This window comes from Rhinatrema bivittatum, unplaced genomic scaffold (genome assembly GCF_901001135.1).
Source record: "Rhinatrema bivittatum unplaced genomic scaffold, aRhiBiv1.1, whole genome shotgun sequence".
Classification (NCBI taxonomy): Eukaryota; Metazoa; Chordata; class Amphibia; order Gymnophiona; family Rhinatrematidae; genus Rhinatrema; species Rhinatrema bivittatum.
The window spans coordinates 191,021-203,220 of NW_021820697.1; the positions used below are offsets into that span (position 1 = coordinate 191,021).

Here is a 12,200-nt window from a genome sequence, read left to right on the forward strand (position 1 = left end):
TTTAGTTTGTCTGTTTGCCCTATTACATCTTCTAGGTTCACTATGATTTGTTTGTTTCTCCAAAGTATCACCATTAAATATCATTTCCAGTATGCGTTTCTCTCCAACATCCTCTTCAGGACTGGTGCAAAAAATTAATTTAATCTTTTTGCTATGGTCTTGTCTTCTCTAAGTGCCCCTTCAACACCAAGCAAGCATCAATAACAATTCAAGGATAGCATGCTCTGTCTTACCCCACTCAGACCAGCAGTAGCAACAATGCTAAGACTCAGTGTTGTATCCTACACACCCCTGACCAGCTGACAACAGCATTGCCAAGATATGATGCTTTATCTTATAGACCCTGGATTAGCTTGTAGCAGCAATGACTGCATATGGGACCCTATCCTACACACCCTGTTCCAGCTGGTAGCAGCAATGTGAGTATCTATAATAATGGTACCCTATCATGCACACCCAGATCAGCTGGCAGTAGCAATGCCAGGATTTAGTACCTTGTGCTATATACCCTGGACCAGCTTGAAGCAGCAATGACAGAATTTGGTGCCTTCTCCTAGATGCCCCGGACCAGCACGGAGACCAGCTGTTTTATTGTTGCTTACCTGAAGGGTTCTAATTCATGCACATCTAAGGCTGCTCCTCGGATTCTTCCCTCCTTCAGGGCTTGAGATAAGGCTCTCTCATCTACTAGGCCTCCGCGTGCAGTATTAACCAGGAATGCCCCCTGCCTCATCTGCAAGGAATAAATAATAAAGAGTAAAACTCCTGATATCAATACACCCTTCCCCTGGCATTGTGTGCATCGAAACCTGAGACATCAGTGAACCGCTCCTCCTGTTGTGTGTGCAAGAGCCCCTGACATCATCATTTCCCTGTCGTGTACACAGGATCGTGTGACATTAGCAGACACTTCCCCTGCAGGAGCTCCTACCATCAGTACATGCAGTATGTGCAATTCAGTAGGGGTGTGCATTCGGATTGACCGCATTAGTAAAACGCAACTCATATTTTTTTTTTACTTAAAAAATTGATTCGACATAAACGATCGGATTTCCCACATATCGAACATAGATATGTTCGATATGTGGGAAATCGCGATTGTTGAGCCAAAATAAAAATTTAAACCCCCTCACCCTCCTTAATCCCCCCCCCAGACTTACCACAACTCCCTGGTGATCGAGCGAGGAGTGAGGACGCCATTTCTGCAATCCTTGGCGAGAAGCATGTGACGTCGGCGGCACGTCGAGTGACGCCGGCGTCACGTGATTCCCGGCTCGTTCGCGCCGGATGGCTCGTTCGGCCCAAAAAGAACTTTTGGCCAGCTTGGGGGGTCAGGAGGCCCCCCCAAGCTGGCCAAAAGTTCTTTTTGGGCCGAACGAGCCGTCCGGCGCAAACGAGCCGGGAATCACGTGGCGCCGCGTCACTCAGACGCGACGTCACGTGATTCCCGGCAAGTTCGCGCCGGACGGCTCGTTCGGCCCAAAAAGAACTTTTGGCCAGCTTGAGGGGGTCAGGAGGCCCCCACAAGCTGGCCAAAAGTTCTTTTTGGGCCGAACGAGCCGTCCGGCGCGAACTTGCCGGGAATCACGTGACGTCGGCGTCACGTGATTCCCGGCTCGTTCGCGCCGGACGGCTCGTTCGGCCCAAAAAGAACTTTTGGCCAGCTTGGGGGGGTCAGGAGGCCCCCCCAAGCTGGCCAAAAGTTCTTTTTGGGCCGAACAAGCCGTCCGGCGCGAACTTGCCGGGAATCACGTGACGCCGCGTCTGAGTGACGCGGCGCCACGTGATTCCCAGCAAGTTCGCGCCGGACGGCTCGTTCGGCCCAAAAAGAACTTTTGGCCAGCTTGAGGGGGTCAGGAAGCCCCCCCAAGCTGGCCAAAAGTTCTTTTTGGGCCGAACGAGCCGTCCGGCGCGAACGAGCCGGGAATCACGTGACGCCGCGTCACTCGACGTGCCACCGACGTCACATGCTTCTCGCCAAGGATTGCAGAAATGACGTCCTCACTCCTCGCTCAATCACCAGGGAGTTGTGGTAAGTCTGGGGGGGGGATTAAGGAGGGTGAGGGGGTTTAAATTTTTTTTTTGCACATATGTACATATACCCAACTCATTGGATTTTTTTTATGTCCATATTGGCCGCAAGTGGGACCCCCTTTCGGACATAAAAAATATGAACATAAAATTTTGCTCTGCACATCCCTACAATTCAGTGTACCCTTCCCTCTTCTAAGTGTACAAGAGCCCTTAATATTGGCATATGCCTCCCTCTGTAATGGGTGTAGAGGGAGCTGTGAGATCAGCTTTTTACCTCCTGAGGTGTGACATCAGTGTTCCATCCCCTTGCAGTGTGCACACAAACTTGTGACATCAAGGTTCCATCCCCTTGCAGTGTGCACACAAACTTGTGACATCAGTGTTCCATCCCCTTGCAGTGTGCACACAAACTTGTGACATCAGTGTTCCATCCCCTTGCAGTGTGCACACAAACTTGTGACATCAGTGTTCCATCCCCTTGCAGTGTGCACACAAACTTGTGACATCAGTGTTCCATCCCCTTGCAGTGTGCACACAAACTTGTGACATCAGTGTTCCATCCCCTTGCAGTGTGCACACAAACTTGTGACATCAATATATCATTTTACTGCAGTGAGTGGCAGAAGACTGGGATTTGCCGCAGACTCAGACTTGTTAACATGTTCCACGTTTCCCCATCCCTCCCCAACTGTGCAGCATGGTAGCGATAACATTTAGAATACTTATACCATACACATGCAGTTGATCACTCAGGAAGTAGAGGAAGCTCCTCGTTTTCCCTGTGAAACCCAATGATCTAAACTAGCCATTTTTTTACCATACCAGTAGGCTAGTGTATAATGCCCTCGATTATAGGTCCTGGGATTTTTCAGCTAAAGTAGACTGTATACATTGACATTGTTATGGCTAGTGTCAGTCTCGAGTAAGCACTCGAGGCTTGGCATACCAAGGCTCTCTAGGTGGAAAAGAAGTGGGGTGTGCCCTTGCAGTGGTGAAGAAGGTCCAAGTCCCGGCCACTCTGTCGATCTACACGCCCCGGGAGATCACACTATTATGGTGGTCTCTGAACGGTCCTCCGACCGTTCCCAGCCCTTTCGGACCTGCCGCAGGGAGCAGCAGAGGCGGAAGGCCAGACGGAGATCAGGTTGGCACAGGAATGAAGCGGAGAAAGCAAGACCTTGGAACTTAGAGCAAAGCACAGAGGAGTTCAAGACAAAGACAGGAACAAGAGGGATGAGCAGGACCTTCAGGCGCGCTACCATTCCATTGCCAACAGGCGGCCCCAATGGACGGTCGCGGACCACACTGTCTCCTTCGCGCCCTTCACAGCCAAGAGGCTGGTCGTGGACCACGAGAAGAGCGGGAGAAGCTTGGGAAGTCACTCAGCACAGGGTAGTGGAAACCCCTCGAGTCCTCCAGAGTTGGAACTAGGAATCAGAAGCAAGAGTCTAGGAACTCGGAACAGAAACAGGAACTCTCGGAGGCATGGATCCTACATCCTGGAGCATAAGGACTGGAACATCAGGAGCAAGCAGGACTGGAACATCAGGAAAAAGCAGGAACATCAGGAAGTCCAAGGGAGACATAGCCTAGGTAGACTAGCCCCATTGCCGAAGCCAGAACTGAGTGAAAAGGTAGTCCTTTTATAGGACAGGAAACAAGCAACTCCCTGGGAGGAGTTCAGATGAGCCACACCTGGCTGGCCCTATAACTGGAGAGAAGAGTTGCAAGCCGGCCCCTAGGGAGAAGGGCGGGGCCCAAACCAGGAAGTCCAGGTGGAGACTGAAGCAGGCCTCAGGCAGGCCCCGAGGATGTCGAAGGCCTCCCAGGCCATGGAGCAAAACCTGGGCAACCAGATCAGGCGAGACCCCGGCTTCAGAGTGGCCTCCAGAGAAAGGTGAGAGGCCTCCTATAACTCCAGCTTCGGGAGGAATCATAACAGACATAGTCAGTAGGAAACTGTTGCGCCCGTCGGTTGCAGATGGCTGTGTCCTCTGATGCTCACCTCTTTTTTCCCTGCACCAGCTACGCTTGGAAGATTGGCAGTCTCCGTCTGCAAACACCGCCTTCCCCGATGTCCTCGGGACGGCGTGGATGCTCCTGTCGGCCATCTTGGGTCAGGGATTACTTAGGGCATGTGCATGCATGTGCGCCAGGCCCTCTCTTAAACATGTCATGGCGAGAACCTCGGGGGCGTCCCCTCTGCATGACGTCATCTGCCAGCGTATTTAAGCCATTCGAACTTTGCTTCCTATGAGTTAGCAAGGACTTCCTTCCTGCTGAATTCCACTCCTATCAGAGACGCTTCGCTACTCTGAACTTGTTCCTCCACTCTGGACCTTGAACGCTTTATGCACCCGCTCCTAGGGGGCCTTGTCGCGTTCCAGCTATCCGCTCCTTGGTGGGCCTTCCTGCCTAGAGAAGCCATCTATTCAGATTGGGACCCAGCCTTGTTCAGCCTTGTGAGTACACTAATCTCTGCTATCATCTTGCTGATGGAACCTCCAGTGTACCATGTGCCTCGGGCCACTAACGTGCTCACCTCAGCATTCATGCTTCTACACTTCGGAGTGAGTAATCTCACTATCCTGCTCTACTGATCTCCTGCACTTTGCTTCTGTCATCTGTATTGATTCTTGGTGTACCCTGCGCTGCAGGCCACTACCGAATCTACCCCTGAGAAGTGTTTGGGGAAAGAGGAGTTCCGTGGTGTACCCCACCCCGTGGGCCACTACCGGGGATATCATCATTGAGCCACATTACTACTCTGGACTGTGTCTTATTCCCATTCGGTGGGTTCTTCATCTTCGTTCCAGTACAATAAAGTCTCATTACTATCTATGTCCATCTCCGCTGAGACCACGCCTATTGTGGTGAGTCCCCACAGGGCTCCTCCCTGTGGGTGGAGTCAGCTCTCACTATGATCCAGAGTCCACAACCACACCAGATTATAATAGATTGCTAACTCATGGACCTGGCTCAGGTCTCAGCCCTGCAGGCCATCCCTGGCCTGGCCCAATGTATTGCTGAACAACAGAGGACCTTAGAGACATTGACTAATGCTTTTAATCAGTTGACTTCACGACTGAACATGTCTACAACACCAGACAAAGATGCTTTGTCACAAGTGATTTCTGTATGAACTGCAGTACCTTTACCAACTCCCACTCATTTCTCAGGAGATTCCCTGTTGTGTAGGGGTTTTCTCAACAAGTGCTAATTGCACTTCTTGCTACAACCAACTTATTTTCCGAATGTAGTAGCCAAGACTACATATATCCTGTCTCTCTTAGATGGGAAAGCCCTGGCCTGGGCTTCACATCTTTGGGAACGCAATGACCCAATCCTCAGTGACTTGCCAGGTTTTCTTGCTCTCTTCAAGTCAGTATTTGATGACCCAGCTCGCAAGACAGTCGCTGGATCATTTATATCTCCAACAAGGGGCTAAGCCATTCTCGGACTATGTCATCAAATTTAAAACCCTATCTTCAGAACTTCATTGGGACCTGGGGTGCCTCCGTGCAATTTTCCTAGAGGGCCTTAACTCCCGCATTAAGAATGAATTAGCAGCACGTGACTTACCTGACACTTTGGACTCACTCATTGACCTTGCGGGAAGAATTGATCGCCACCTACGTGAACGCTCACATGAGGTAAAGAATCCTAAGAAACACCCATCAGGGAGTGTGCGCCTCCGATCAACACCAGTAACTCAGACCCAGCCTGCATTTATCTCTGAAGAAGAGGAACCCATGCAATTAGACCGCAGCCACCTAACCGCCAAGGAGAGGTGCTACCGTAAGAGACTAGGCCTTTGTATGTACTGCGGACAACCTGGCCATGCGGTTCAATCCTGTCCAATCTGTCTGGAAAACATGAAGACCTAGGATCAGCTGGATGACTCTTCCTAGGTCTTACTATCCCATCTCCTCCACTGACTCTCCCAGTCTCAATCATTTCTGGGAGTCTTGAATTCCAGACTCTAGCACGTGTAGATTCTGGAGCTGATAGTAATTTTATACTGAAAAGGCTGGTGGATCATCTAAGGATTCCTATAGAACATGCCATACTGGGTCAGACCAAGGGTCCATCAAGCCCAGCACCCTGTTTCCAACAGTGGCCAATCCAGGCCATAAGAACCTGGCAAGTACCCAAACACTAAGTCTATTCCATGTTACCGTTGCTAGTAATAGCGGTGGTTATTATCTAAGTCAACTTAATTAATAGCAGGTAATGGACTTCTCCAAGCACTTCTCCAATCGTTTTTTAAACACAGCTATACTAACTGCACTAACCACATCTTCTGGCAACAAATTCCAGAGTTTAATTGTGCGTTGAGTGAAAAAGAACTTTCTCCGATTAGTTTTATTTATTTATTTATTTTTTTAATCTTTATCATTTTTCTTATAATCTTTACAGGAAAAAATAATATTTTAACATAATGAAGTAAAAATAATATGTCATGAATATGGAAAAAAAAAAAGGAAACAATCAGATATTCAGTATATAATACTTTCAATATCATACATACACAGTCAAACATTTAGGTAACCTACATCTTATTTCCACTTTATGAATTCAGAACAACTTTTAAGATTGTCAAGAAATTACTTATATATTTAATAAGCCTAAAAGTGAATAGGAAAGGCTGAATTTAAGGGACTTAGAAATCTAGGAGATTCAAGAAAAGGTTCAATAGTTTCAAAACCAACTATCTATCTATTACTTTATGCCCATCTAGCTGCGCACATATCTATGTAACACTTGTAGGAGAAGATTCTGCTATAGGTGATTCTATTACAGTTATATTGGTTCGTTGTGAATCAATAAACTGTTGTAAATGATTAATTTGGTGAAATACATACACTTGGTCTCCTTTCTTTAGCTTACATCTACATGGAAAACGTAATAGAAATGCAAATCCCAATGTGACAATTTGTTGACGCAAGGCTAAAAATTCCTTGCGTCTACTTCTAGTAATTGGTGCCAAATCAGGGTATAATTTTACCACCTGGCCATGGAAGCTTGTTGGAAATTTTTTAAAGTATTGTTTCATGACATTACTTACATCTTGTACACTAATGAAGGATACTATTAATGTGTTTCTGTGTATGACATCTAACGTAGAATCCTCCAAAAAGTTGGTCAGATTAGCTGGGACCTGAGTCCTTTGGGTAAAAAAAATGACAAGTATTTATTTGAGGAATTTCTTCCTCACTATAGGATAATTTTTCCTTGAAAAATCTTTTCAAGGATATATAGGGTAATTCTCCCACTACTTGTGGAAAATTGGTTATTCTTACGTTAAGATGTCGCATTCTATTCTCTAATATTTCCAACCTTCTGGCAGTGGCCATCTGGTCTTTAATAAGACAAACATTCACCTGTTGCAATGATTTCACATCTTTCTCATTTTCAGTTAATCTACGTATTGTCTCATTGGTCTGAGTCTGCACAGTCAATAATTTCCCCTGAAATTCTGTTGTTACATTATCCATTTTCTTTTCCATTCGAGACATAGCACTGCTTAACCCATTTAAACGAGCAGTCAGACTTTATGGTGTTTGTTCCTGGAAGTTTGAATTTTTCAAAGTTGAATCACCGTTTTTAAGGACTTTAAGTAAATAAGATCAGTTATGCCAGCGAAACAGAAAGGTAAGATTCGGGTGTTTCCCTCGACACCCCCATCCTCTGCCTTGACCCAGCTGGAAATTAACAAGTTTCTGATCCAACTTGAAGAGCGAGGAGCTGAGGACTCCGTTGGGGGTACAGGAAACGGAGATTTGGGTACCCTCCAGGAAGAAGCCTCCCTCAGCCCAGACAGCCGCCCACCTCCAGCCCAACGCAGCGAGGACAACAGTAATGTTCTACAAACCCCGGCGGAAAGGGACTTAGAACAGGGGGTACTGTTGTCCCAGAATGGTGAAAATCTGCTGCAGGCAACAGCTGAGACTGGACAGGTAACCCTTGGAAGGATATCCGATTAGTTTTAAATGTTCCACATGCTAACTTCATGGAATGCCCCCTAGTCTTTCCGACACCTACTCCGCTGCTTCTCTCCTCGATACACGGTGAACCACTACCCAGAGAAGTTTCCTACACCATGCAACTGATATGACTGCGCACTGGTTCTCTTTATACCGAGACCATATCATTTTTGGTCCTTGACAAAGCCATTCATCCAGAAGTGCTTGGCCTACCTTGGCTGCAAGACCATATACCCCAGTTTGACAGGGGTACCCTGGAGCTTTCACAATGGGGAGTGGCTTGTCACAACAGATGCCTAAAGAAGGTAACGCCTGTGCCCTGCATGTCTACCACTAACTCCCTACCAGGTTTGCCACCACAGTACTCATCCTTTCAAGACGTGTTTTCAAAGAAAGCAGCTGACGTATTACCACCACACCGGTCCTTCGACTGTGCTATTAACTTAAAGCCTGACTCGGAGCCCCCTAGAGGAAGGGGTACCCACTTTCTCTATCAGAGACTGAGGCCATGTCGGCCTATATTCAAGAAAATTTGCAAAAAGGATTTATCCGGCCTTCCAAGTCACCTGCAGGAGCCAGATTCTTTTTTGTCGGCAAGAAGGATGGATCCCTTCGCCCATGTATAGACTACAGAGGACTTAACGAAATTACCATAAAGGACCGATACCCTTTACCTCTGATTTCAGAGCTATTTGACAGACTCCAGGGAGCCAAGGTTTCATGAAACTAGACCTAAAATGGGCCTACAATCTGGTCCATATTCATCAAGGGGATGAGTGGAAAATGGCCTTTAATACTCGCGATGGCCACTTCGAGTATTTGGTTATGCCTTTTGGCCTGCGTAACGCTCTGGCCATATTCCAAAATATTATGAATGAGATTATGCGAGATATGCTGTACCAATGCATGGTGGTGTATTTAGACGACATACTAATTTTCTCCCAAGATCTACAAAGTCACCAGATAGATGTTGCCAGAGTCCTGCAGAGACTATGGGACAACTGTCTCTATGCTAAGCTTGAAAAATGTGCCTTCCACTAGGAGTCTGTTCCCTTTCTGGGCTACGTGGTGTCCAGCAGAGGCTTCCAAATGGATCCACAAAAGACCAAAAGCATACAGGATTGGCTTCAACCCACTGGTCTCAAAGCACTGCGCCGATTCCTCGGCTTCACCAATTATTATCGCACATTCATCCACCACTACTCTACCTTGACTGCACCACTTACTGCCATGACAAAGAAGGGAGCCAACCCTTCACAGTGGTCTCCAGAAGCTGTTGCTGCCTTCCAAACCCTCAAGGAGGCTTTTCTAAAAAAAACCTTGCCTTCGCCACCCGGATCCTCGATGACCGTTTATAGTCGAGGTTGATGCCTCTGATGTCGGAGTGAGAGCCATGCTGAGTCAGAACAGTGACACCCATACACTGCACCCTTGCTCTTTTTTTTCTTGGCATTTTTCTCCAGCCGAAAGAAATTATGGTATAGGAGATAAAGAGCTGTTGGCTATCAAGATGGCCTTTGAAGAGTGGTGCCCATGGCTCGAGGGGGCACAACATCAAATAACTGTATTTACAGACCACAAAAATGTAGAATATCTGCGTCATGCATAGTGACTGAATCATAGACAAGCCCGATGGTCTCTGTTTTTTAATTGGTTTGACTTTTTGCTCAAGTACCGTCCTGCTGACAAGAACACCCATGCAGACATCCTCTGACGCTCTTTCACTTCAGAGGATGTCCTGGATGCACCACGCGATATTATCAACCCTGAGAAGGTGATTCTGGCCGCTACCCATTCTGTTCTAGCTGGGAAGATGGTGGTACCTTGGACCCTGAGAAAGAAACTGCTTAAATGGGCTCATGATTTCTGATTAGCCGGTCACCATGGACAATCCTGTATGCTATCCACCTTACAGAGGTATTATTGGTGGCCTTCAATGAAGGAGGACATATGAGCATACGTTGAATCTTGCGCCACCTGTGCGAGACAGAAGCCTCCGGCTGGTCGTTCTTGCGGTTTTCTCCAGCTCTTGCCAGTTCCAGAGGAACCTTGGACTCACATCGCGATGGATTTCATTGTTGACCTGCCAGTGTCCAGTGGAAACGACACCATATGGGTCACAGTAGACCGCTTCTCGAAAATGGCGCACTTCGTGGCCTTACCCGGGCTACCATCTGCCCCAGAACTGGCTAAGCTGTTTATACAGCATATATTTTGCCTGCACAGCATGCCGAAGCATATCTTTTCGGATAGAGGTGTACAGTTCACGGCTAAATTCTGGAGAGCCCTTTGTAAGAAATTCGATATTTCTTTAGACCTGACGTCAGCATACCATCCTCAATCAAATGGGCAAACTGAAAGAACGAACCGTACACTTAAACAGTTCCTACGCTCCTACGTGAACTCCAGACAAAGCGACTGGTCAGAATTTCTCTCCTGGGCCGATTTTGCCCTGAATTCACACCCATCAGCCGCTACTGGATCTACACCATTTCAAATAGTGTAAGGCCGTCAGCCATTACCACTGTTACCAATACTCTTGACAGTTCCATCACTTACAGCCCAAGCTTCAGCTGAAGAACTCCATCAGCCATGGGAACAAACCAAAGGCCTTATTCAGAAGGCAGGACAATGGGCCAAGAAATGTTATGACGCTCATCACAGAGCAGCACCTCAGTTCCAACCAGGAGACAAGGTATGGCTCAGTACCAAGTTTATCCGTCTCAAGCTGCCATCTGTCCGATTCCCTCCATGCTACATTGGGCCCTTTCCCATTCTTTGCCGCCTGGGACCAGTAACTTACAGCTTACAACTACCTGCTTCCATGAAGATACACAATGCATTCCACGTATCTCTTTTGAAGCCACTCATCCTCTCTGAGTTTTCAAATAAGACTCCGAACCCACTATCTCTTATCACGTACCAAGTGGATGACATTCTTGACGTACATAAATGTAGAAAGCAATGGGAGTCATATCCTGGGAAGGATATGGCCCGGAAGAAAATAGTTGGGAACCTGCTAATAACATCATTGACTTAATTTGTCAATTTCATCTAACTCATCCAAGGAAACCAAAATCCCATGGGAGGGGCCCTAAGAAGGGGGGTACTGTTGTGCCCATCGGTCACAAACGGCTGCGACCTCTGATACTCACCTCTTTTTTCTCTGCACCAGCAGACCTGGAGGAGCTGAAGCAGACAGAGAGGTATATAGATGAGACCTTCAGGGACATAGTAGCCAAGTCCCAACTTCAGACTGGCAGCCCTGGTGCCGCCTTGGAGGAAGAAGGTCTCATAATTGGAGAGTATCAACTGGGTGCAGCAGGAAAGGATGCTGTAACAAGGACCTGCTCTCCAGGTGATGCATTGTCCTTTCGCACTAAGGATATCTTCCCAAGGCCTACTGCCCAGGAGGGAAGGTTTAGGTTGGCCGTCATAATGGTGATTCGATTATTAGGAATGTAGATAGCTGGGTGGCTGGTGGGCGTGAGGATCGCCTTGTAACTTGCCTACCTGGTGTGAAGGTGGCAGATCTCACGCGTCACCTAAGAACATAAGAACATAAGAACATAAGAAATTGCCATGCTGGGTCAGACCAAGGGTCCATCAAGCCCAGCATCCTGTTTCCAACAGAGGCCAAACCAGGCCACAAGAACCTGGCAATTACCCAAACACCTAGAAGATCCCATGCTACTGATGCAATTAATAGCAGTGACTATTCCCTAAGTAAACTTGATTAATAGCAGTTAATGGACTTCTCTTCCAAGAACTTATCCAAACCTTTTTTGAACCCAGCTACACTAACTGCACTAACCACATCCTCTGGCAACAAATTCCAGAGATTTATTGTGCGTTGAGTGAAAAAGAATTTTCTCCGATTAGTCTTAAATGTGCTACTTGCTAACTTCATGGAATGCCCCCTAGTCCTTCTATTATTCGAAAGTGTAAATAACCGAGTCACATCTACTCGTTCAAGACCTCTCATGATCTTAAAGACCTCTATGATATCCCCCCTCAGCCGTCTCTTCTCCAAGCTGAACAGCCCTAACCTCTTCAGCCTTTCCTCATAGGGGAGCTGTTCCATCCCCTTTATCATTTTGGTTGCCCTTCTCTGTACCTTCTCCATTGCAACTATATCTTTTTTGAGATACGGCGACCAGAATTGTACACAGTATTCAA

At 47.3% G+C, this 12,200-nt stretch overlaps 1 protein-coding gene across 1 annotated transcript in view; it reads right to left on the reverse strand.

Moving 5' to 3' along the window:
- LOC115081962 overlaps positions 1–12,200 on the reverse strand; it is a 188,179-nt gene that overhangs the window by 78,459 nt on the left and 97,520 nt on the right. Inside the window, exon 6 of the mRNA XM_029586202.1 lies at positions 603–733. Coding sequence (XP_029442062.1) covers positions 603–733 — 131 coding nt within the window. The remainder of the gene's footprint in view (positions 1–602; positions 734–12,200) is intronic.